General features: G+C 38.0%; 1 protein-coding gene across 1 annotated transcript in view; it reads left to right on the top strand.

Moving 5' to 3' along the window:
* The window catches only part of GUCY1A2 (guanylate cyclase 1 soluble subunit alpha 2), a 358,031-nt gene that overhangs the window by 35,264 nt on the left and 296,298 nt on the right, over window positions 1–26,469 (top strand). Inside the window, exon 3 of the mRNA XM_002822429.6 lies at window positions 3,935–4,056. Within this exon, the coding sequence (XP_002822475.3) occupies window positions 3,935–4,056 (122 nt within the window). The remainder of the gene's footprint in view (window positions 1–3,934; window positions 4,057–26,469) is intronic.

Raw genomic sequence — 26,469 nt, 5'->3', positions numbered from 1 at the left:
GCATGGCTTATTCTTTATATACATATAGGTCTCTGTTCAAATGTCTTCTCTACAGGAAAGCCTGCCCTGATCACCCCATCTAAAGTATCTCTCCATCACCTACCTCAAACTCCAATCGTGTCAGGTTGACTTTGTGGAAAATTTTGATTACTATATAAACTCTACATATTCATGCTCACTTGGAGAGCTTCTTGTTCCCATAGCACTGTCTTTCCTCCACCTGGAATGAGTAAGGGGGCATTGAATGTGCATCTTTATGTTAGTTGCTCTTTAACTCAAACTTCTAGGGAATGGACTAACTTTCTGGGTGGTGTGGGGTGGAAAGATTAGTGAGGAGCAGAAGTCAGTAGGAGACAGGCAGGATTCACTTTAGAAATTAAAAGAAACTGAGGATAGAGGAATGTCTGTTTATAATGGTACTTTTTTTCTGATATAATTCTTGCCATTGTGCCCTTTCTTTGTATGTTGTGGAAAGATTGTGTTTTGTAAGTAGATATATGAGACTTACTAGACATAAAGTCAGGTTTTGCTATGAATAATCTTGGGAAGGTTACTTAAAATCCCTGAGCCTCAGTTTTCTCGTTTTAAAAATGGGGATAATAACAGGGTTGTGGTGAGGTTTAAATGAAATCTTAATGATAATAATGTATGAAGTCATATAATCACATAAAGTAGTTAGCATAGTACCTGTTACACAAAGATAATCAATAAATGAATTGAATTATTATTACTGCTGTTAGTAAATGACTCTTTTGCAATTCAGCTTTTGTTGATTGTCTTCAGTTTATCCTCCTGCTGCAACCTTTTCCTGTCTTCCTTGGGCCTTTTAAAGTTTAGAATCTGTTGTTTAGTATCTGGAGCTGAACATGCCCAGTTCGTGTTCTAGCTACAGTTTTCTTCTTACAGAGAGCATCTTTTTTGTTGATTTTTTTTTTTTTGACTGAAATTTCTGTCTCTAGAGGGCTTGACCCAACTGCTCTCCCTCATATTTCTACTACATGACTCCTACTGGTCTATGGCTCACAAAAATGGATTGCCATGGCAGGGTAGACGAAGCACAGATTTCTTCAGTAAACTACTATGAGAGATGTGATAATCTTTCTGAGATATAGTGTTCACTCACTATATATTTTAAACAATAAATAATAAAGAAATATGTATTCAGAACCATGCCAGTAATTTTATCTTTTTTTTTTTTTTTGCCAGAATAAGCATTGTTGTGTTAATATCATGGGTAGGACTGTTGCCAAACTCATATTAGTCCGGGACACCAATTCTTATAGTCATCTAACATTAAATTGTATTGCTCCAATTACTAATGTGGGCCCTATGTTTGTTTTATACAGCCAACCTTCTGTTCTCTTTTTCTTTTGACAATTGAGGAGAAATTAAGCCAGAATATTCAGTAGAACACTAGAGTGAAATTAAGAGTGGGTGAATTCTGATTATTCTGGGAAACAAACTTCAAGGATATTACTTAAGCTTTCATGATCAGATTTTGTGGCTTATTTTAATCTAAAAATGGTCTAGCTTCTTTTTTATATATTTACATAGAAAAAACTATCTTTTTGAACATAAACAAATTAGACAAAAGCTAGTATCTATTGATTGCTTACTATGTTTGAGGAGATATGCTGGGCACTTTCCATCTTCTATTTAATCCTAAAAATATTGCATAAGAGTATTGTATTAAGCACATTTTACACATGAGGAAATTGAGGCTGAGAGAAAAAAGTACTTTTTTAAGGTCATTCTGATAAAAATGGTGGAGGTTGAATTAAAAATAACCCTGTGGTTGTCTGTGTTTAATATCTGTGCTCCCTGTTCCACCTCTTGAGTGACTCCTGCATTCTGGAAACTGTAGAAAGCATTTTGCCTAACTGGTTTATTGGAGTCTGATCTCAATGAGGTGTACAAACATGAAACCTTTTTATTTTTCCCTCCACTCACATCAAGCATGCTAGGATACATCCCCTTCAATATTAGCTTAGACAGATTGCTCTGTTTTCTAAATATTTCCAAGAATTATGAAGTTCACTCTAGACCAATTTAAATCTTTACTCTCATATCCAGTCTGACTCTAATGTTTCTTTCTCTGTCTGGGTCAGGCCTTGGCCTAAGAGACTTGGAATGCAGGACGGAGTGTATGATGTGGGTTTTCACTCCTCTTCTCCAGGCCATTCCTTTCTGTGTCCCTTTCTCTTCTGATTTATTGGGTGAAGCATGAATGAAATGGAAAATGGAAAATTTCACTGGGGTTGTAGCAGTCCTCTCTTGGCTGTCATCCCCTCACTAGGGTGCATGTATGAGTTCCGCCCTGACTGTTTCGGATGCCCCAGCTCCTGCACCTAAGGACTTCACTCTTGTGGTCTTGCTAGTGGAAGCCCTGTCCCTGGCTGGCAGCCTCTAGATTGGAAGAGCACCATGACAACCAGAAAACTCAAGCTTGCCTCTCTCTTCCCTAACCCATGGGAAACTCACATATTTGCCCTGCCAAACGGTGGGACTTTAGGTTGCTCCTAATTTTGCTCTATTTCTTTTCCTTGTCGATAACTTTCTCCAGAGTCTTCTTCCTCTTATCAGTCAGACAGGGGAGTATGATCAGGAAATCCACTGCCTCTGCAGACGTTCACTGGGGAATGAGATGGGTAATCCCCAATCTTTACCAGCTGTGGACTCCCCTCACCAGCTGGACTTCTGCAGGGAACACTCCCCTTTTCTCCTTTTCTAGGAGGGGAGGGGGAAAAGTACCATAGCACTCTCTTCCTAGGCCAACTCCTCACTCTTCTGAAGATTTTATTTTGAAGTCTTTCTGTTCCTTTGCTTCTGTAAGCTGGTGGTAGAGTGACAGGGGCAGTGGCTATTTAGTCTCCTCTTAAGTCCTGAAGAAGAGCTGTGGTCTTCTTGGCTACCCCTTTGGAATGTGGGAGGATTTGGCCTTTAATGTCTTCAGCTTTTTTGTCTTAGCTCTCATTCAGAGGCAACTCAAAAAGTCTCAGCCAATATCCAGTTACAGGAATTGTGTTATTTAGTCCTCACAAGAACTCTAGGAGGTACCTCCATTTTATGAGAGAGGAAATTTAGACTAACAGAGATTATGTTACTTGCTCAAGATCTCACAGATAGAAAATGGTAAGACCATGACTCAAATTCTGCCAGATGTATATTATTTATACACCATACCGCTATCTTCTTTTTCTTTCTTTCTTTTTTTTTTTTTTTGAGACAGAGTCTCACTCTGTCACCCAGGCTGGAGTGCAGTGGCACAATCTCAGCTCACTGCAAGCTCTGCCTCCCGGGTTCACGCCATTCTTCTGCCTCAGCCTTCAGAGTAGCTGGGACTACAGGCGCCCGCCACCATGTCCAGCTAATTTTTTGTATTTTTAGTAGAGATGGGGTTTCACCGTGTTAGCCAGGATGGTCTTGATCTCCTGACCTCGTGATCTGCCTGCCTGGGCCTCCCAAAGTGCTTGGATTACAGGCGTGAGCCACCGCGCCCGGCCTGTACTGCTATCTTCTTGACTGTGACAAAAGTTATGGTGTGTTTACTTTCAGCACCATTGAATGCCAGGACACCAAATTAACATTGTTAACTTTTCCTTTTGTAGGCAGCTTCCTCATAGAAACAGATCACTAGCCTTGATGAAGTGCTCAAAGAGTGATACATTAGCTATACAAAGCTGATATATTTTTTGTTCTCCTCAATTTTTTTCACACATAGCTTTCTTGTTAACAGTTGCCTCCAGTTCCAGGTCTACACTGCAAATGCTGATGTGAATGGTGGGTTATGCCAGAATTATGTCTCAAAGCTTCACTTATTTTAAAATGTGACTGATGAAAGCATAGACTGCGTGTGCTTGTGCGTGTGTATATGAGTTGCATTCGCAGATGCTTTCAAAAATTTCTCCTTATGCTAATTTTGTTTTCTTCTTAGTTACAGGGATGCAGAAAAGAATTTCCACAATATCTCTAACAGATGCTTCTATGCAGACCACTCCAACAAAGAAGAAATTGAAGATGTCTCAGGAATTCTTCAGTGTACTGCTAATATACTCGGTATATTAACTATATATATTTATATGGTTGAGAGAGAATGAAAGAGAGGGAAAGTCGAGGTGGAAATGTTTCATGTTCTACCAAAGAGAGATGTGGAGAATATGGCAAGTTGAGACCCAGACCTTGTGAAGTGATGGGTGTTAACTCTCCTGAAGATGTTTGAGTGGAAATTGCTTGCATGCCACTTAATTAGAGATGGAAAAACATCAAAACAAAAATACTTAAATTCCAGGGAAACAATTTCAAATATTCACATGTGAATAGTATTAGCTTTGTATAATCCATGTTTCTTTGGCCCTTATTCTCAGCTAAAGTTGTAGGATCTTTTTTTCTTCTCAGTCATACTCTATTATTTCTGGGAGGTCCTGGTTGGGGCAGAAGGGTGGCCCACAGGTACTCTTAACACTCTACGATCCAATGTTCCTTTCTGTGGCCTTGTCAGTGAAGCAGGTCATCTACTGAGGTGTCTGTGCCCTACTTGGGGTTAGGGGAGTGTCCATCTTAAAGATATTTGTACTTATGACAGAGGGGCTGTTTTTGGATGCTCCAACATGGCTAAAAGGTACTGTTGTAGATTGCAGCCAATTATACAGCCATAAGCTACCATAACTCAGCTGTACTACCATGCTATCTGACATTCTTGGTGTGTGAGAGCTACATTGTATTCCATGCAAAGTATTCTAAAAGAAATATTTTTTTCCTAATGTCTTACAGATGTTTCTAGTGAGAAATTTCTCTTTAAGTTTTTCTTGGAATTCTTTTTTCTTTATGACCCAGATAGGAATCCATGGGGTGCTGGAGGGTGCTAGTGGGGAATAACAAATCTTAGTGAGCGACTCCACACAGAATGCAAAATCTCTTTTGGGGTCAGGTGATGGACAATAGGGCAAACCAGTTTGCATGTTCTTTCTTTTCCTTTAAAGTATTTTCCCTGGAGACATCTGAGTTTCTCCTACAAACAGTTTCCAGGTCATCCCAACCCAAGAGTCTATCAGATTTTTCTAAACATGTCAGACTTCTAGAGGTAGACTTCTTTTACATTCAAGCTGGGAATCCAGCCGCCGGTTGGCTACATTTTCATCCTAGGTAACTTTTGTAAACACAAAATTGTATAATAAGAAAATGTATACCTTTTGTGAGGGGATGCATATAGATGTCAGTGGTTTGTCTATAACAGCATGCAGGACAGTGATGGGTAGTGAAAAGGAGGCCAAAGATTGATCGCCTTAATCTTAGAACAACTGCAGGGATGTCACAATACCCAAGTAAATCTTATGACTGGAGAAAATAAGGGATGAGATTAAAAGAGACATTACCCAAGAGCTGTTTAAAGTTTTCTGATTTTATATTTTCAAGGACTCTCCTTTCAGTAACATATATTTCTCTTAATGCATTGTGATTTCAAGGGGTGGGGTGATGATGCCACACTAAAAGGGATGTATCAGAATCTCAGTGAAGGGATGTTTAATATTTTGAAAAGTTGCTTCTTATCCAGTTTCTAAACATTTTCCTGACCCTCACGTCTTTCTTCTTTATGCTCCCTATTTTTAGAATCACTGAGTTAGAGGGAATAGGAGGTGTTCAAAGATAATGATTATACTGGGGTGCTAAAGGCAGTTGGACTGTGGCTTGTAAATGAGTGTGCGGAATTTCCACGGAAAGAAACCCTGGGTCAAACAATTTGAAATGGTGACCACCAGGGGACACTGTTGGCCCAGCACAGCTTAGTTGCCCTTTGAAGATTGCCCTAAGATGTTGGATAAGTAGTGAGTGAGAAGAACAGCAGGCAATGTGCTGCCTGATGACATTAGGGTAAGTGAAGTGTTTATAACTTAGAAGGTGATCATGTAACAGGGTTTAGATTTCCATGAATACTAACTTTTTCTACAAAAGAGATACCAGGTCTGATTATTTTCTTCCTCTAAGTAATGATAGGTTGTTTTCAAGATTTAAAGCACAATCTTGTAAAGTTTAAATTTCTGAAGATTAACGTTTAATGCCTGCCACCTGCCAACCAGATGCTGGCACAGATGATCATGTGCCTAAGAGGTAGCTGTTCTCCTTGAATAGTGTCTTTTTAGAACTCTTGATATATTGACTCTCTGAGGACAGCTTTAGTGGGTCATATTCAATAAAAGCTTTGTTTTTAACAAGTCACTGAGCTATGATTAATCTTGGCTTCTTTAGATTTTTATCTTTTTTTAAAGTTGTGTTTAAATTCTCTTCTGTAATCATATATGAGAATGAAAGAATTGGTCAGCTTACTGGACAGAAAAGCATGACATAAATTATTTTTTGAGAGGTTGTTGGGGGGTGGCACAGGAAAACAACATTTCAACCAAGATAAGAAAAATTTTGATGCCTGGGAACCTTTTTTTTTGGATGGCAGAAGGCAGTGTTCCAACTCCATGGTTTATATTTATCACCTTTGGGGAGTGTGATTAGAATATTGGTGGACTGAGATTGGCAAACATATATTTCTCTTACCTTCTTAACCTATTACAGGGTTGTATTAGAGTCTGGAAATGTGTTGTTTATTCACTTATTTGTATATTATTTATACTTCATCAAAAAAGACTTGAAGTCATAGATCACAAAATATGATCATAGTAGCGATTTTTCTCATTCCAAAATGAGCATTTCTACCTACTTAGTATAAACAACTCCTCTAGAAAGTTTGGTCATTTACTGGCCCTTCAGGTTGAAGTTTGCATTTAGAGGGTGGCATGGAATAAAAATGAGGACCTGAGGAGAGGGAGAAAGTGAGTTGGAGAAGACCTGTTATGCCTCTGTCACTCATTTGTTCTCTCACCTCTTCCATGGGACTCCCTGGGAGCGCAAGTTGTGCCCTACAAGGTGTTTCATGCCTCTGGAGTAATGCGAAAGAACTGCTTCCAGATATCAAAATGTTTGCTGTCTGTTTCCCTTTTGTTGGCTTAGAAACTGGTTGTTTCTATTTTCTGTCTCTTCATTTACAAATTACGGATATTGATTATGGTCTGTTTCTTGTCATCTCTTCACCACATTTTGGTACTTTGGCAATTGCTGTGATAATGGAGGCTGGGCCCTTGAAACTCTGGCCACGCAAAGAAAGATAGTAGACAGTGCCCTCCCTGCTGGAGGACTTTAGAGTTAAATTTATTGCTGTATTTGGTACATAATGTCTTTTGCATACCAAAATGATCTAATTTTAGTTGTCCAAAAAATAGAAAATCTTTTCTAGCCCTAATCTGCAAAGCCTATTTTTAGCTCAAATTAAATAGTAGAAATGTGTTTATGCTCTATGAGGCAACATTTAGTATTTTCTTGGAAATTGTAATGGTTGAATGGTATGATGAAGCATGTATTAAAGCGTGTGTACCATGTTTTCTGCTGAAATGTTGCTATTTGTTCTTATGGCTTGGGTTTACATAGTGTTGTAGGCAGGGAGACAAAGTGAGTAGGAGAGTTAAGGGAGAAGGATGATAAATTGCACAGTCTCCTTTGTCATAATAAGTTAAATATAAATCAGGTTATGACTATTTCAGTTTTAACAAGTTCTAATACTATTAAGGGTGTTGTGGGTGTTTCAGTTGTTGTAGAGCTTTAAGGAGCTACCAGATGGGGGAGTTGGGGTGTAGGAAAAATACTTCCCACAGTAGTTTAGAGAACAAATAGAAATGAGAGCTCTAGGTTAATTCATTTACTGATGAGTTATAGCATATAAAGATTTGCAGGTTTAGGAAGCATCAGTTATTTGCTAAGTATTGCTCAAAGTATAGTTTTATACTGCCCTTGCTAAGTGCATTTCCTCTCAAAATAGTCAGGAAGTGCATAGTTCTGAAAAGATATTCATTAATGTTTTCTCTGTTTTAAAGGTCTCTGTCTGTCAGAGTGTTGCTTTATCTTCTCTAAAAATGTAAGACATTTAAGTCAGAATGGGAGCAATGTTATCGTGGGATTATTTTATTGGGAGAGGGCTAGTAAGGAGGATAGAGGAAGTGACCTTTGGGGCTTATTCCTCACAATATTTTCTTAGTGTCAGGGATCCTGAAATACTGTGAAATCATTTATAAGATGCCACTAATTCCACAATCTTTAGCTGGTATGGAACTCTCTGTTTTTTTATAAGTAATAATTTTTTGCTTATATGTCAACTTGTATATACTTTTTTGTAATGTAATGTGTATTTAGGAGCCTTTTTTTTTTTTTTTTTGAGACGGAGTCTCGCTGTCGCCCAGGCTAGAGTGCAGTGGCGTGATCTTGGTTCACTGCAGGCTCCACCTCCCGGGGTTCACGCCATTCTCCTGTCTCAGCCTCCTGCGTAGCTGGGACTACAGGCGCCCGCCACCTCGCCCGGCTAATTTTTTGTATTTTTAGTAGAGACAGGGTTTCACCGCGTTAGCCAGGATGGTCTTGATCTCCTGACCTCGTGATCCGCCCCCCTCCTTGGCCTCCCAAAGTGCTGGGATTACAGGCATGAGGCACCACGCCCGGCCAGGAGCCTTTTAATTAGTCATAAAATTGTGAAGAATTAGCTTAAGGTTAGGTTAAGACTAACTTGGGGATTTTCTGGGAATAACTCTAAATAATATAATTGTTTAGTAGATAAGAATATGTTTAACATATTTGTTATCTTGGAGAACTAGTTAGTGTAGTAACAGCTTACCATATTTATTGGTGAATTAAGATTAATAGCAATAAATAACTTCTGCCATTATAGTTCTTGTTACTATAACTTGGTGACTGATCAATTTCCTCTTTCATTAAAAGTAAATATTTTCAGTATTTTACTAAAATGAATTGGAATTAAGGAAGTTGGAGGGGAAATAACTTAATAATGTTACTATAATGTAGTGATTTAGAGCAAGACTGGAGCCAGACTACTTGGGTTGAAAATGCATCTCAGCTACTTACTAGCTGCACGAACTGGAATGATTTACTTCATCTTTCCTTACCTCATATTTCTCACTTGCAAAATGGAAATAATATAATTGCACAATTCCTAGAGTTGCCAAGACGATTACATGAGTTAATTTATATCAAGTACATACTTAGAACAGCATAGTATATAACAAACAAATGGAACATAAATGTTTGCTTTTATTATTATTGAGTATTCCCCAAATAATGTTTGCATCAGACGCAGGAGGTTTGCTTACTTTTTTAGGTGAGAAAACTGATTCTTTGCAAGGTTAACTAACTTGTTGATATCTTTGGTCAGAGTTAACAAGCCACAGAGGCAGAATTTAAATTCATTTCAGTCTGATTCCAAACCTCATGTTCTTCTCATTACTTTGTGCTGCCTTCCAGAGTTGTTGACTGTGTCATCACTCCTCTGATGCTAATTACACACCACCTTTCCAGTTCTCTGAATTCTTAGAATCGTCATGATGTCACATTTTGCTTAGTGCATTGCTCTTTCAAATATACTTGGGATACTTGCTTGTATGAGACAAACTTCTTGTCAGTATTGAGGAAAGTTCAGTTGCGTTGCAATTTGGATCATTTCAGTTTAGATACTAGGATTATTCTTTATATTTTAGGTGTTGAAAATGCAAACTAAGGGTGATGGTGTTTCCCATCACAACACAAACGTGGTTTCTTAGCTATGCTATAGTAAACACTGTGACAGTTTTTTTGCTCAGATTTCAAGCTGATCTTGCTACGTAGCTGGCCTCATATGTTAGACATCATAAGGCCAGCACAAAACCTGCAAAAAGGCCGTGTTTCTGATGTTGTTGATTTAATGGAAAAGTTTAAGAATATCATCATAGAATCTTATTAAACAATTTCTAAACAGAGACTTTAGGTAGTGGCTCTGTGTAAATTAGAGACAACTTCTGTATTCTGCTCTCTGCTTATATAGTTTCCCTGAAATAGTTAGATATAGTAGATAGTCCTGAGAAAGAATGAGACCATTGTGTATGGACACTGCTTCCTATATGTGTAGGATAAACACTATAATAAAAACATATCCTTAAGTTATACAAGTCAGTTTTAGAAGTTACAAGGATATTGAGTATGTAGCCTTTTCGCTGGCTTCTTTTGTTTAGAAGTGTGAATTTAAGATTAATACGTGTCTTTCGCAGAGAGCTCATTCCTTTCCCCCAACTCCCCTGAAAAATATTCCATTTAACATGTACCACAGTTTGCTTATCCATTCATTGATTGAAGGATACCTTGGTTCTTTCCATTTTTGGTTATTGGATATTGAGTGGAATGTGGCATAGTTTCCCTCTTCTCCTAGGTATTTTTTCTCTTTTAGGAACATCTTCTTCTGAATCTTGTGACAGACTATTTCCCATTTGTCCTGCTAAATTTCTCCAGACATAGCTTTTCTTTTTTGCTGGAAGAACATGGAAGTCCTTTTTCTTAATTTTAAATTTTTGTTTCTGTGTCTCTAAAGCATTGTTTCGCTATCACTAGCAGCTTTCTGTCTAGCACCTCTTCTTTGTGTGAAGGGAGAACAACCCTTCAGATTCCTAAATTCTTCAGGTTGTCTTTTGTTCTCTTTTCTGAACTCTTCAGTAGGTTGGTGTTTATTTTTCCTTTCCCTTTAAGTTTTTTTTTTAAATGAAGTTTTAATGTAGTTTTAGATTTATAAAAAAGCTGTGAAGATAGCACAGAAAGTTCTGATATATCCCACACCCATTTTCCCCATTTGACATCATACATTAGTATGGTACTTTGGTCCCAATTTATAAAACAATATTGATAGGTTATTATTAACAAAATTCCATGCTTTATTTCAATATCCTTAGTTTTTAACCTTTTCCTGTTCCAGGATTTCATTTCACATTACATTTAGTTGACTTATCTCCGTAGCTTCTCTTATCTATGACATTTTCTCAGACTTTTGTTGTTTTTGATGACCTTGACAGTTTTCAGGTGTACTGGTCAGATCTTTTGTTTGTTTCCTGTTTGCTTATATGTGGCCATATGCCCATCATTGGCCTGACATATGCCCATACTGTGTGTGTCTGTGTGTGCATAGTGTGTTTTGAGCACTTCCTTACTTCCCAGCACTATAAGATGTTCCAGACTCATCTTTCATACTTTCTGCCCCAGTTGTCTAGAATGAGCCATTTCTCTCAGGAGCCCTGATACCTTTTATTGGAGAATGGTATTGGAAACCATGACCTGGGCATTGGTTGTACTCATTGCTATTGGGGTGTTTTGCTTCTACGCCCTCTCAGCTGACAGAGCAAGAGAATATATGTGTGTAGACTAACTCATATATATATATATGCCCATCTATAAACATTTTTATATGTATTCATCATATGCTAAATATGAGTTAATACTGATGTCTCCAACTTTACTCCGTTACCATATGGATCATTCTAACCTTTCCCTCTTGCTTGTCTATATCCTTCTTTCTAACAAGGAGAAACCTGACTCCCTTTAGCCATCCATTTACTGAATTCTTCAATTCCAGTGTACGTTTATAGTTGTTTCAGAATTGTTAACAGAAACAACTCCAGGGGAAACAATTTTATCAACTAAAATACAGTGCCTATGGGCAGTTTGGGAGTATGTAGTTATGTATAAAGTTTTATAGTGTCCACTCATATCCAGGGTTACTTAGGTAAGCACCTTTCTACCCCACCACTTCCAGTGAGATTTTTTCATATATTTGTAATACAGCTAGATTCTTTTGTTATAGTCTTCTATCCTGTGATACTTTGACCTCCTAAACACACACACAGACACACACACACACACACACACACATTTAAATTTGTATACAGTAAGTTTAGCTCTTGTGTTGTAAAGTTCTATGGGTATTGAAAAATGCGTAATGTCATATATCTGCCATTATAACATCATACCAAATACTTGCACTCTTCTAAAAAAAATCCCCTGTGTTTCACTTGTTCAACCCCATGTCACCTCCAAATCCCTGGCAAGTACCGATCTGTTTGCCGTGCTATAGTTTTGCCTTTACCAGAGTGTCATATAAATGTAATCATATAGTATATAGCCTTTTCACTGGCTCCTTTTGTTTAGAAATGTGAATTTAAGATTAATCCACATCTTTGGCAGAGAGCTCATTCCTTTCCCCCCACCCCCCTGAAAAATATTCCATTTAACATGTACCACAGTTTGCTTATCCATTCATTAATTGAAGGATACCTTGGTTCCTTACATGTTTGGTTATTATGAATTAACTGCTATAAAACATTCACTTGCAAGTTTTTATGTAGACTACATTTTCAAATCAGTTAGGTAAATACTTAGGAGTGCAATTGTTGGACTATGTTTAACCTTGTAAGAAACTGTCAAAGTGTCTTACAAAGTGGCTGAGCCATTTGCCTTCCCAAAAGCAATGAATGAGACTTCCTATTGCTCTTCATCCTTTCCAGAAATTGGTGTTTTCCATTTTTTAGATTTTAGCCATTCTAATACATGTGCCTTCCTCCTTGAAATTTTAATAAACAAAAGCAGCACCTGTTATCTCTTTATAATTTCTGCATATACCAATTATAATTAAGAATTTTGTTTTCTGGTTTTGTCATTCTAAATACTTTTCCTGATATTATGACTGAATTTAGAAACTGCTTAAAAATTTATTAGTGATAGCAGTGATTGCCCATGATACTACTGTAATAGGTAGACTCTTTCTCTTTGGCTTAGTAACAATAAGTTCCTGGAATGAAGTTATTCAGCATTTATTCACTGGGAAATGAAATATTTTAGGAATTTCAGTGTAACTTTGAGGTGATATAACCAACAAGGTCCCATTTGTTGAAGATGTTGAAATATAAGATGTCCACAAATGGTCTTTGTTAATATCGTTATGCTCTCCTAACCCCCAGCTTGCCTGAGTTAAGATTCCTTTCAACACTATCAACAGCCAGTGAGTCAAACTCACTTAACTAAAGCTCCTTTACTCAATACATTCTCATAACAAAATTCTCGAATTTCTTAGAAACTCTTCTATTTTTGTTTTCTCAAAGATAGTATTACTGCCATTTAAAATCTGCAAAACTCCTTAGTTGGATAAAACAAAACAAAACAGAACAAAAACACTTATCTCTGACTTGGAGCAGAAGAAGTGGAAGCACAGCTAGGTCAGGCTGCTTGCATGGGTTCACACCATTAGCCTCTGGGGAGGGCAGTGTTTGAACTATGAGGCTGTGATGGTACAGCCTGCTGCATTACTTATTGACCCCTCAACTGCTTCTGTTACCAAACAGTAATTGTTATTATTGCTTTTTCTCTGAGTTAGAAGGAAGATTATTCTTCCCTTACTATGTGAGAAACATGATTGTGGGCCTGTAATCATTTCATATGTCAAACTCATAGCTTATTTTGTTGCCATCTCATGGAGCAGATTTATAGTGACTTGTCACATTTGCTTTTTGAAATACTGTTTTTTTGTCTTTATTTCTTTGAATCTTTTAGCTCAAGTGAGCATACCACCTTCCTTTCTCCCCCAACCCTTTTCTTTTGTGTTAGAAGACTTTTGTTAAGTAAATGAATTATTTCCCATGCATGAGGCTGATGTTTTTGTCCGTTGTATTATCTCTCTGTTTTCATTGTTCTTTGATGCATAACTCTGACTCAACTACAAATTTTAATAACATTCTGTTTTAATTCTTGTGACAGTTAGTGAAAATTTAAGTAAGAGTAGAGTTAAATTCAAACATCCTGGGTTCTATGCTAGATGAGTTGTCATTCTTACTAGTCTTGAGTTCAATTCTTCAGTCAATTTTAAGTACTTTTGACAGCATTTCTATTGTAATTTATTTAAATTAATCTGGTGAGTAGAGTTTTATGTGTCACAATAAAGATGTTACTTAAATTAAGACATTTTATATATGGTAAATTCCCCTTATTATCCCACTGTTAGTCCCATTTTTCAAAAGCAAAAATATTAATCTCTTATTTTCTTTGAGTCTGCTCAGTTAAACATTTCCATATGTTAAATTTTCCATCAGGGTAGCTATGGACTGTTATGTATTGTGGGTGATTTTTATAGGTGTTTTGGAGTGCTCTTTTCCCATTTCTGTTACTCATAGTAGTACCTAAAGTGACATCTCCTTCAAATCTCATAAGTTTGAGACCAAACTTCCAATTCCTGGTCTGTTGTGGTTTTTTCCTATATTTCCACAAAGTCTGATCTTAACCTTGAGAAATGGTAAGTTTCCAGTATGAAGAAAGAAGTTGTAGATTTTGGAAGTACTCTTCAGAATTTTCCACTGTTATAAATGAATTTTATTTTAGCCTTTGTGGGCAGCTTATACACTGTTATACACCAATGTTATGGTCTAGGATCAGGTTGGGTAGAGAGATTGTTGGGCGGTAGGGAATGGTATGGGATGTGAGGACTGGGCTTCACTTCCCAGGTAGAAAAGGGCAGTTAGAAGAACCAGTGTAGGTCCCCACAGAAGACATGACTCATTGATGGAATGGAGGGAGAACCTCCAGTGTTGGTAACAGGCATGAAAAGAAACTGGTAGAGCCTATATAGAAGTCAACTAAACAAGAAACGCATGTGATTTTCATAAGCAAGGATACTGAAGTAATTCCTGACTCCTACATAATGGTGAGGATTGAACATTGTCCAGAGCCAGACAAGTAAAAGAGCAAAAGCCAACCCTGAAAATATCAATTTTAATTTTGATATTTATACATTTATGCTTTTATTCTTCCTAGGGAAATGTGATTGCATTATTGATTTGAATCCTAATCCCAAAAGTGCTTATGTCTATGCTAGACTCTAGATCAGTGGACCTTACATTCCACAAGTGATTGTACAGTAGGATCATCGAGAGACATTAAGAAATAAAAGAGGCCTATAGACATGATACCCAGATATTCTGATTAATCATATCTAGGGCAGAGACCAGAACTTTGTATTTTAAAAATACATTCTCTAGATAATTTTAATATGCACCCATGACTTTTAACAATTTAACTCCAAGGCTAATCCTGCTCTTGGGCAAGGATGCTTAAGAAACTGTAGTCAATTCTTAGGACATTTGATACCAAGTCACCTCTACTGTTAGTTGGTACTTTAAAATCCTGTGTTTCTTTCTGTCTTATTTCTGAAAGTGGGTTGTTGCCTTGTACTCCACCCAATTCTTTCGACTTATTCCTACTTCTCTTCAGGACTTTAGTTCTATTTCTGAATCCCACACAGGAACTGGGGCTCTGCTTTCATCCATTGCTTTTTGTCTTGCAGATACAGGCTTAATGTCTCTTGCTAGATGCTCTGTATTTATCTTTTGCTAGATGTTCTATATTTATCCCTCCCTCCCTCCCTTCCTGGTTCCCTCCCTCCTTGCTTCCTTCCTTCCCTCCCTCCCTCCTTTCCTCCCTTCATTCTTTCCTTCCTTCCTCCCTTTTGCCTTTTCTGTATCTCTTTGCCATATCTCCTTCATGCTGATAACTGCTGGCTTAGATTACTGGCTTAGACTGCCATCATTTGCATCACCCAATTAGAATATCATATTTTTTTCTGATTTTCTCCTGTTTATGTATAAGTGGGCATACCTAGTTCTAGATAAATCCCTCCCTTTATTCATCCCATGTCATTAATTCCACAATGACATGCAGTAGGGTTTTGTTCAAACTAATGTCAGAAATAGTGGGTCATGCATTGTTTTCATAAAATGCCTGGTTACTGCTAGATTTTTTTACTTGAGCACTTTAGATAACACTTTCCTGTCCACTATTACTATTGTTAGGATCAGAAATCCTATTAATTCCCAGAGGACAGTGTTACCCTAGGGAGAAAATAAAGTGGGTAATAGAATTTGTTGCTGCAATAGGAAAGGGAAGTTTATACTTGTCTGTGAGCTTTCATAAAGCAGAGTCATTTTAGGATCTTTGCGAAGAAGATATCAAGAGGGATTTCAGCCAGAGAACAAGCAGAACAGTGACAAATGATCCTGACTCTTGTGAGTTACTCCACTGAGCGATTAGTGCCCAGGAAAACGTTGACTGAAAATACCCAATTGCCATAATTTTTCTACTTTTCATTCTCTTTCTTCTGGTTCTGGGTACTTCCCCACACCATTTTATGAGACTTCATTCACCTCTTCGTTCACTTCTAGTACCTCAGACTGTTTTTCATTAACCTCTTTTTTTTGTTTGTTTCTATAACCTTTCTATTTTCATTATTCTTATTCTCAATCTTACATTTTAATAAAAAGCAACAATTCAAATCTGCTAAACGTAAGTTTACTTCTCTTAATTTGTCATTACATTTTTGCTTTAGTGCTATTTTTAAGCTTAATATTCTAGTTGACAAATTTAGTAGTCAAGCAACTCTAACTTACTGCAAATCTATACAACTTCTTTAATTCAGAGCTCTAAATGATCACTAGGGTTTCAGCTGGACTAGTATATTGTTATATTAACTACAGGAAAAGATTGATTAATCCACAGAAGTCTGTATATAATATTGTAGAGGAAATATTTGCCCTATTAAAGGAATAGTTTTTAAGTACTTTGTTCCATCAATAGAAATATTTATTGAATATTTTGTATTTTTGGGTACTGTTCTAGGTACTGGTGATCATCTGGGAGAAAACAGCAAGTGGGGAGGCAGGCAGTAAAAAACTACAGACAAGTAACAAATACGAAAACATCAGAGTGATGCATGCTGTGAAGAAAAATAAGACAATGGGGCCGGGCGCAGTGGCTCATGCCTGTAATCCCAGCACTTTGGGAAACCAAGGTGGGTGGATCACCTGAGGTCAGGAGTTCGAGACCAGCCTGGCCAACATGGTGATAACCCCATCTCTACTGAAAATATAAAAACTAGCCAGGCCTGGTGGTGGGCGCCTGTAATCCCAGCTACTCGGGAGGCTGAGGCAGGAGAATTGCTTGAACCCAGGAGGCAGAGGTTGTAGTGAGCAGACACAGTGCCACTGCACTCCAGCCTTGGCAACAGAGTGAGACTCTGTCTCAAAAAAAAAAAAAAAAAAGAAAGAAAAGAAAAATAAGACAATGGAATGTAAAAGAGTGTGAAGGGCTTAAATAATATGTTAACGATAATATTCTTAAATCCATTTAAGCAACTCATAGGATTTCTATATGACTGTAGTATTTGTGCTGTTTCACTGATATTTCTGGATTTAGAGCTCCAGAAATGAACTTTTTTTTTTTTTTTTTTTTTTTTAACGTTCACTTTAATATGGAGGAAGTTGAGGTTAATGAAAGTTCTGGTTTCTCCACTGGTATCTGAGTAGCATTTGCTACTCTGGATCTATTTAAGATGAATGAAAGGAGACAGTGGGGCTGTAGCGTTGTATTTTGGGCTAGACAAAGTCCCAAGTGGTGTTCATCATTCCACCAGTGTGTTTTGAATACCTCCATGTGCCAGGCCTGTGCTGGCCATGAAGATTTGAGAGTGAGTAAGGCCGATGTCATCTCTGCTGTCCTGGCTCTATCAGCATAGAAGCTAATGGGAAGGCCGCATGGCAGGAGGTCTAAAACTTCTCTACTCAGTGGACAGAATGCAAAGCTGCTTGAGTGTGACCACTAGAAGAGAGCCATCCCAAGAGAAGTGGAAGTAAAATCCACAAATCAAATGCATACTTAAGCTTTCTCTTGCTGTTGATTTCTTTTTCTCCATATACACACACATACACATATATGCCTATATACATAAGTACATACAAACACATACATATATACATATGTATGTATACACATGTATAAATTATATATGCTTTACTATTTATAAGGATTTTTCATGTATACTATTTTGTACCTTGCTAAAGTCTATAATTAGGTATTATTATTTCCATTTTACAGATGAAGGAATTAGACCCAGAGTGTAAGTGCTTTACTCCAAATTGCTTAGCCAACAAATGCTTGCAGCTATATTTGAATATAGCTTTTTAAACTACAGGAAAGGAGTACTGCTCTTTTTACCATGTTGCATTTTTCTCTGTTTCCAAAAATAAGTGGTAATTGAGACACATCTTCCATTAAAAGAACCACCTCTGTTTCCTAAAAAAAAAAAAATAAACACCCTGTGTGTATGTATTAGTATATACTGCTACATGGTACTATATGTTATTTTGGCCAACTCCCTGAATTAAAAAATATTTTTTTTTCTTTTTTTTTGAGATGGAGTCTTGCTCTGTCGCCCAGGCTGGAGTGCAGTGGCGTGATCGTGGCTCTGCCTCCCGGGTTCACGCCATTCTCCTGCCTCAGCCTCCCAAGTAGCTGGGACTACAGGCGCCCGCCACCACGCCCGGCTAATTTTTTTGTATTTTTAGTAGAGATGGGGTTTCACCGTGTTAGCCAGGATGGTCTCGATCTCCTGACCTCATGATCCGCCCGCCTTGGCCTCCCAAAGTGCTGGGATTACAGGCATGAGGCACCTCACCCTGCCAAAAATATTTCATAAATACCTTTTCCAATGATTATTCTGTGTCTGTGCTGCCAGAGTGAGCACTGACAATATTTATTCTGGGTATGAAAGTATTTTTCTGACTCCAAATGAGAGACAGAAAAAAAGATCTAGAGAGCAAGGGTTTTGAGCTGATAAAAATAGGAGGAACCCAGCTTATACTTCTATTAATGCACACTTCATGGTGCGCTTCTTAATTGTTTACATGTCTTTCTCTTTGACTTGAATGTAGGTACCTAGTGGTCAGGTACCTACATTTAACTCTTTGAGTCCTATTTAACTCTTTGTAACCACAGCAGGAAGGCCAGAGGCCCTGGAGGGGTAGCTATCCAAGGATTATTGTTTGAAAGACAAATAAGGACTGAGGAGTATTCTTGAGGAAAGGAAACTAGAGACACAAGAAAAACAAATGCAAAGCATGATCCTGTACTGGATCTCGGACTAGGAAATAATACAACTATAAGGTATATCATTGGGACAATGAGCAAAATTTGAATATAGATTGTGGGTTAGAAGATAGTATTGTGTCAAAGTGTACATTTTTATACAAGGAAGTATTAGGGATGAAGGGGCATAATGCCTGCTACCTACTCTCAAATGGTGTGTGTGTGTGTGTGTGTGTGTGTGTGTGTGTGTGTGTGTAGCGAAAGAGAAGGGGGAATGAGAGAGAATAAGAAAGCAAATGGGGCAAATTGTTCACAAATGGTGACACTTGAGATGAATATGAGAATTTTTGTACGATTCTTGCAACTTTTCTCTAAGTTTAAACTTATATCAAAATAAACATTTCCAAAAATGATTGAATAAAGTTAAAATAGATTATAAGTCCAAAGGAACTTTGTTTTTATTGGGTTGTATCCTCAATTAAAAACAAACAGACAACACTACAAAACTAACTAAAATAACAAACATAAGTGAGTTTAAGAGTTTGTAGCCTATTTTTATGCTAGTATAAAATTCCTAGTATAACCTATGAATGCATCAAATTCTATATAATTAGTGTCCAGATTGGAGCCTATCTGTGGAGTTTATTTTCCTTAAGTTTTGTTTTCTGTCTCCCTTATAACGTGATTTGGTGATACAGAGATTAAAGATGAAATTGGAATAGTGTCTGAACATAGTCCCACTCTGTTTATCTACTATTGCAGGGCAATTGATACAAGAATAGGTGATTGGTTCCTGTATGTTCCAGAACATTTCATTTCTTTCTTCTACACAGAAAAATATTGCTCAAGAATAAAATCACATTTTCAAAGAATAAAAGTAAAAATAAAACTGCTGACTACTTCTATTGCTTAAGGTACCGATTTTCATGGTACTATGTTGAGTGACATCTATACATGGACATGTAGCTTTCTTCTTGTCGTCTCTTTACTATTATTTTTATTTTGGACTTCCCAAATACTTTCCTTGAATTCAGAAGCCTCATCAGTCATTGACATATTCTCCTCTGTAGACTCTGATTTTTTTATTGCTTCCCTGACATTTTAAATAGCCAGTATACATAATTTTTCGTGGCCTGTCATCAGTCATTAGATAATATTGCAATGTGCTATCAAAGTATTCCCATATTTAGTAGCAGTACATTCTGTATCTCCATATAGCATTGTGTACAATTAGTTACATAGGATCTTCACTTAAAGCAGGACATCACACTAAGTTGGTGTTTAGTGTTTACTGAACTAATAGGTGTGTAAAGTCAACTGTTTAGAAGATAATATAGCTACACATGGTCAAAATTATTACCAGTGCCTATATTTTTAAATTAATAACAGGTCAGAGCATAAGCACATGCTGGATATTCATTTCCCTTTTTGTTGGAATAGACAAAAGATCAGTTTCAAAAATGGTGTTCATTTCAGATTATATATATGTGTATATATATTTTATATATCTATAAATATATATAATTCCTTAAAACTTTAATTGTTGCATAGAAATACTGAGGCTTATGTAAATTATTCTCATATTTCAAGTTTATTTGAAATTAAAAATTTGAAGCAAACATATTCAGGACATAATCAGGTCTTCTGTCTATGTGATTTGACTCCCCCCACCTACTCCCACAATTCCTGCACACACTCATATACACACTTTCGTTTCTAGTTTTTTTTTTTTTTTTTGAAATGGAGTCTTGCTCTGTCGCCCAGGCTGGAGTGCCGTGGCGTGATCTCAGATCACTGCAACCTCCGCCTCTCGGGTTCAAGCGATTCTCTTGCCTCAGCCTCCTGAGTAGCTGGGACTACAGGCACGTGCTACCGCAAAAATAGTTTTTATTTATGTATTTTTTTTTGGTGGAGACGGGGTTTCACCATGTTGGCCAGGATGGTCTCGATCTCCTGACCTCGTGATCCGCCTGCCTTGGCCTCCCAAAGTGCTGGGATTACAGGCATGAGCCACCACACCCAGCCCCATATACACATTTTCATGCTGTCATGAATCTCATAGTCCTGATCCTTTGGGAACAAAATTTTAAACTAAATAATAGAATGAATCTAGTCCTGTTAATAGGAGGCAAAAATTCAAGTAACAGTGGTATTCACTGACCATTGTTCCTGCTCTCACTTTAGTATAAATGTTGGGAAAATAGGAGGGATTTGTGGGATGGAGTAAATCTTGGTATCTCCACATAGGTACTTGATTGGACTTAACTTTATTCTTACTTATCTAAGTCTTTGTTTGGATAGTTCTGAGTAGTGAAACAGGGATGTTAGTAGTCAGCTCTACAGACAGCAGAATTGAAGTCACAAGTTGTTTAAGTCCAGTTTAATTGAAGTCCAGTTGTTTAAAATGAAGATTGCCTACATTGGGAGATTTCTACTTAGAACAAGGTTACCATAGTCACAAGACTGAAAAATTTCTCAAATATCTATTTGACTTCTAGGGCACCAAGCCAACTGATTCACTGTTAGTGGGATAGAAAAAAACAAACTATGTAGACCTTTGACATTCTTCTGCAAGCTAGAAAGGAAATAGCAATAATATACTGGCAAGGCTAGGAATGCACTGAGAAGAGAAAAGCCAGCTTGCTTCTTTAATTGTGACTCTTTTTTGAAGCACATTTAAGAAGCATTTTGAAAGGAATGTGGCATCTTTCATCATGTGTGAATTCAAGATCTTATAGCTTTGTAATATCTTTTTCTGCCAAGTACTAGATTTGGTTGACCTTTTGGATAATGCATTTTTGTTTGCTTTCAAATATTGAGAAAGATCTCTCATATAACCTTCTGTTTTCCTTAGGAGTTAAATAGTGTTGAGGGAATCTTAAAAGTTTATGGGAAAAAATAACAGATCCACATTCAGACATTTTTGTTTTATATCTCTTTTAGCTCAGGCAGCCCTAAGTCTACCTATTAAGCTATTTATAAGAATAAACTAAGTCTCTGGTGCTGTTTTCTTCCTGCTTCTGCTTGTGTTTTTAACATTCCTGTGTGACATATTTTTCTTCCCTCTGTTCTCTAAGAAGTGGAGTGCCTTTGTTTATGACTCTGCAGTGGGGGCTGCTCTCCTTTGAGCATTTCAGGAGGGTGAGTGGCAGGACACAAGTTGGAATGAGCAAGTTGTGCTCACAATGCATTGAAGAGACTAGTCTGATCTGAGACGTGATTCTTGTTGGTGCATTATAAAAAATGAGAACAGGGAATGGTTCTTATGCCGTGTCTACAGGATATGCCAGTGCATCTCACTAGATCCACTTTGTTCAACTTAGCATCCTCCTTCCTTCCTCACTGTTCCCCAAATTTAAAGGTTTGGATTTTCACTAATATCTTCTAATCTCTGGCACTCCTTTCCATGAAATTGTGGTGTGTGTCCTGGTGAGATAATTAGAAACTTGGATTGTTGTTATCTAGTTGACTTGGTGCTTGTGTTGGCTGTTACTTTGTTCTTCCTTAACTCTTCTTTTTAGTCCCTTCCATGCTAGCTTCTGTAGAAAAGAGGATTTAACATACTCACGTGCACTACTGCTGTTACCACTATCATTTTTGCTTTGGAATGGTTTCCTTAACTCTTCTTTTTAGTCCCTTCTGTGCTAGCTTCTGTAGAAAAGAGGATTTAACATACTCACGTGCACTACCGCTGTTACCACTATCATTTTTGCTTTGGAATGGTGATGATTTAAGAACTTAAAACCAAAGGCTTATCAGTATCCAGTCTGTATTTTCTACATTATCTACATTTCCCCATTAATGAGCCCTCTTGAATTTAAATTAAAATGTAAAGGAACCTGAATATGCATTTATTCATTCAAATATCTATTCAACAAATATTTATTGCTCACTAGATGCTGGCATTGTGTAGGTACTGATTTACTCAGCCAAGTACAGTAGAGTGCTACACAAATTAATAGCAGACTACTCTGTTCTCCTTTTATTTTGGGCTTCTCAGGCATCCCTATTCTGAGTCTTGGATCGAAGACACAACAATACAGAAAATAATCTGTTCTAATTCCTTAGTGTTCCTGGTAATATATCTTACACTTGGACTTACGGCTTATAGTACTATAATCTATAAATTCTTAAGAACAATAGACTGAAATCCTTCATATCTTTATCTTAGTAATTGCCTACACCTGAGATTTAAAAAAATGATTCAAAACAAGAAAACACATGAAATAACAGCTTAGTGCTATTTATTAAATGCTCGTATAAAGAGACAAAATATTGGCAACGACCAACAGTCCCACTATAAGGAAAGAGTCAGTTAAAATATGATAGCTCTGCTTAGAAGAATTTTAAGCAGCCACTTAAATGAGAACTATGTGGAAAGATTATGCTACAGCATGGGAAAATGTTTGTGATGTTGGTATAGCTCTAGTTCCCCAGGAAACAGACTCCGACATGGAGATTTGCACTCAGGCGGGCTCCTGGGCAGTGTGCTCAGGATCAGTGATCCCACCAGGCAAACTTCATTAGGTTTCAAGGCCTGAGAATGATCCTTTGTGGTTCTCAGCTCTGCCTTCTGGGTCATTCTCATGAAAGGTAGTAAGTACATGTTTGCAGCTGAGGAGTTTTACCAGACTGTTTCCCTGTGAGAATGTAAAGAAAGTAGATGGGGCAGAGGGAAAAATTGAATTGCTATTGCAGAAGCCATCACAACAGAGGTCTCAGCTGATCTCTTCAGAATTGCCCCTGACTGGGGCAAGAAGGAGGTATCTTTTTGTTATGACTCCCCACTTTCCAAATGAACTGTCTTTGAAAGCAGCTTCCCCTGCGGAGGCAGGGGGATCTTGAGCTGGCAGCTCTCTTCAGGCAATGCCTAGAGTCAGACTCAATTGAGAGCTGACAGCTACAAACACTCCCAGTATCTGTTAGAGATGACAGATTATACAAAAAAGAAAAATTTAAACATAAAGTGTTTGGGCACATCATGAACATTATGAATCCAAGTACATAAAATATATGTGAGTATGCACAAAAACTGGAGGGGACACTGAAAAAATGAACATGGCTGTGTTACAAAAGAAAAGAGAGTCCATGAGAGCATAATCCTTTCACCAAATAAACAATGAAATCAAACAGATTATAGTTTCCTCTAAAATAATGAAAGAATTCATGTACATATTTTCCCCTCCTCACTCAATTTTAAAAGATGACCATTAAAAAAATTCTTTCAGGTCTCAGCCTTTCCCTTGTGTTTTATTTGTGGAATATTTTAGGGTGGGATAATGACATAATGACAAACATAGCTCAGTGTTCTGTGAGATCTACTTTGAGACTGTAACGAATATGAATAGTTGCTCCGCTTGGCATGCTTTTAATCTTTCCTAGGGTTGCCTCACCCACGATGCTAAAGAAGCAGTGCTTATGAGTTCAGTAAGTACATGCACCATTGATACTCATTTTCACGGCTCTAAATTTCTTCCTTTTTCAGCTTAACATTTTATATATTCATGATCAAAATGGAATTGGGCATGAAAAATGTGAACGGCACAAGGCAAATAAATACAATACTGGAAAAACAGTTTGAAGTGTATATGCTAGTGAAGAAGAATAAACCTGAACATCTGTTTTCCCAGGTTAGAGCACATATACACAAAAGACTGTAATCCTGGCATAAAAGCTTCTCATGTTAGCTCCCCTTATCTGAAATAGACTTCCTATTTCTCAACTGCTTTCTTATTTCCTTCCAAAGCATAACTTGTAGTATCCTTCCAAATCACACATACTGTGTGTGTGTTTCCTAGTGTACCCTTGTTTTTTTTTTTTTATATTAAACAGTTCTTTAAAGCAGCCTTTAATGCACTTGGAATTACTTCTTTGAAAAATACAAGATGAGAAGACAAAGGAGAACATGAGAACTATTTTCAAATACTTTAAAGGACTTCTGTGAGAAGAGAAGATTTGTTCAAATCACCACCTAGTATATGAGGGTATGTTAGAACTAGTGGACTAAAATGATAGGAATAGATTTTGCCCCACATGCAAGAAGGAAGGAATTTTGTAATTACTGGAGATATTCAGTTTTGGAAGAGCAAGCTTCCTGAGCTGCTCATCAGGGTGCTGTTTAAGTAGAGGAACGATGACTATCTATGAGATCTGCTGTGTGTCGAGAGAGATTGGACTGGTTTTCAGTCAAGTTCTCATGTACTTGATGGCTTCGTGAATCAATGTTATACCAAATGGTGTATTCACAAATTCTGCTTTAAACAAATATATACGTAATCACAAGATTTCATCTTCCAGAAGTATAGAAGTATTAGCATTGCTTGTGAATGCTGTAAAAATGCTGTGATGCTACTGTAATAGCTACAGCATGGAAACACAATAACATACTAATTTCTGTCACTCTTAACATCTAATGCTATTTGTCTAATGAAATACATTTTAGACCTTTGGCTAAGTATTTATTACCTAATTCAATAGGAAAATTGTAAAAAATTTCAGATTTCCATCAATTTCATTTCTTTACCACAACACTTTTTTTTTTTTTGAAAAAAAAAAAAAGTTTGTCCCTTCGCTCAAACTGGACTGCAGCATAGCTCCCAACACTTGGTTGGAGCAGTTGAGGAGGGTGAATCACAATTTAGTGATTTAAAAAAAAAGTGACCATTTTTTTTGAAGGCGGAACCAAGATGACAGACTGGAAGCTGTGGTGTTCAGAGGCTCCCACTGGAAAAAAAATATAAGCGTGTGAATCCTTCATCGGCAACCAAGGTATTCAGGTTCTCCCGTCAAAATTGACAAGAAGGCTGGCCTGACCACAGAGAGAAGGAAGAGCAGTGTAGTGAGGCGGCCCACCTGAGAGCCACACGGGGAAGGGGAACCCCCTTCCCCAAGCCAAAGGAGGCGGTGGTGAGTGAGTGCGCTAGGGAAACTGCTTTTTCCACAGAACCCTGTCACCCATGGATTGGAAGATCCCACTCGTGAACCCATGCCACCAGAGCCTAGCATCCCAGCCTCAGAACATGCAGATTCTTATAGCCTTTCAGCTGGAATCTGCTTAAGCCTATGGAACTCAGGAAGGGGGGATTGCTGGGGGGGGGAGGGGGGAAGAAGAGGCAACCAGCACCAGCTGTGGCTGCCTGCTGTCTAAGCCATTTGAGCTCCTGGGGGGAGGGGCAAGAGTCAGCACTGGGACTTGCAACTGCCTAACACGCTAAGCTCCCTGGGCAGGGTGGGTGCACCCATTTCTATAGCTCCAGGCTGCACTTTCCCCTGCTAGAGCTAGAGCCAGGGAGGCTGGATGACTTGGTCCCAAGACTTGTCCCCACAGCCCAACACACCCTCTGTGGCAGTCTGCGGCCAGAGTGCCTCTTCAGGCCTAATCCCAACCCATCCTTCCTCAGTGGGCGGGGCTTCCTTGCAGGATCTCCAATAACTCCAGCTAGAGGCTCAGGGACAGAATTCAGATCTCCCTGGGCCTGAGCCCCTAGGGAGAGGGGTGGCCACAGTCTCTGGGGACCAGCAGACTTGATCTCTCCTCCTGGTAGTTCTGAGAAATCCAGGCTGCTCAGACGAGTAGGTTTCCCTCTAGTGAAACATACCCTCTCCACCAAAGGACAAAGTGCTTCATTAAATGGGTCCTGCTCCCTGTGCCACCCAGTTGGGTGAGAC

This window comes from Pongo abelii, chromosome 9, assembly GCF_028885655.2.
Source record: "Pongo abelii isolate AG06213 chromosome 9, NHGRI_mPonAbe1-v2.0_pri, whole genome shotgun sequence".
Lineage (NCBI taxonomy): Eukaryota > Metazoa > Chordata > Mammalia > Primates > Hominidae > Pongo > Pongo abelii.
Note: the sequence above shows the minus strand (reverse complement) of the source record. Positions and strands in the feature narration are given on the sequence as shown.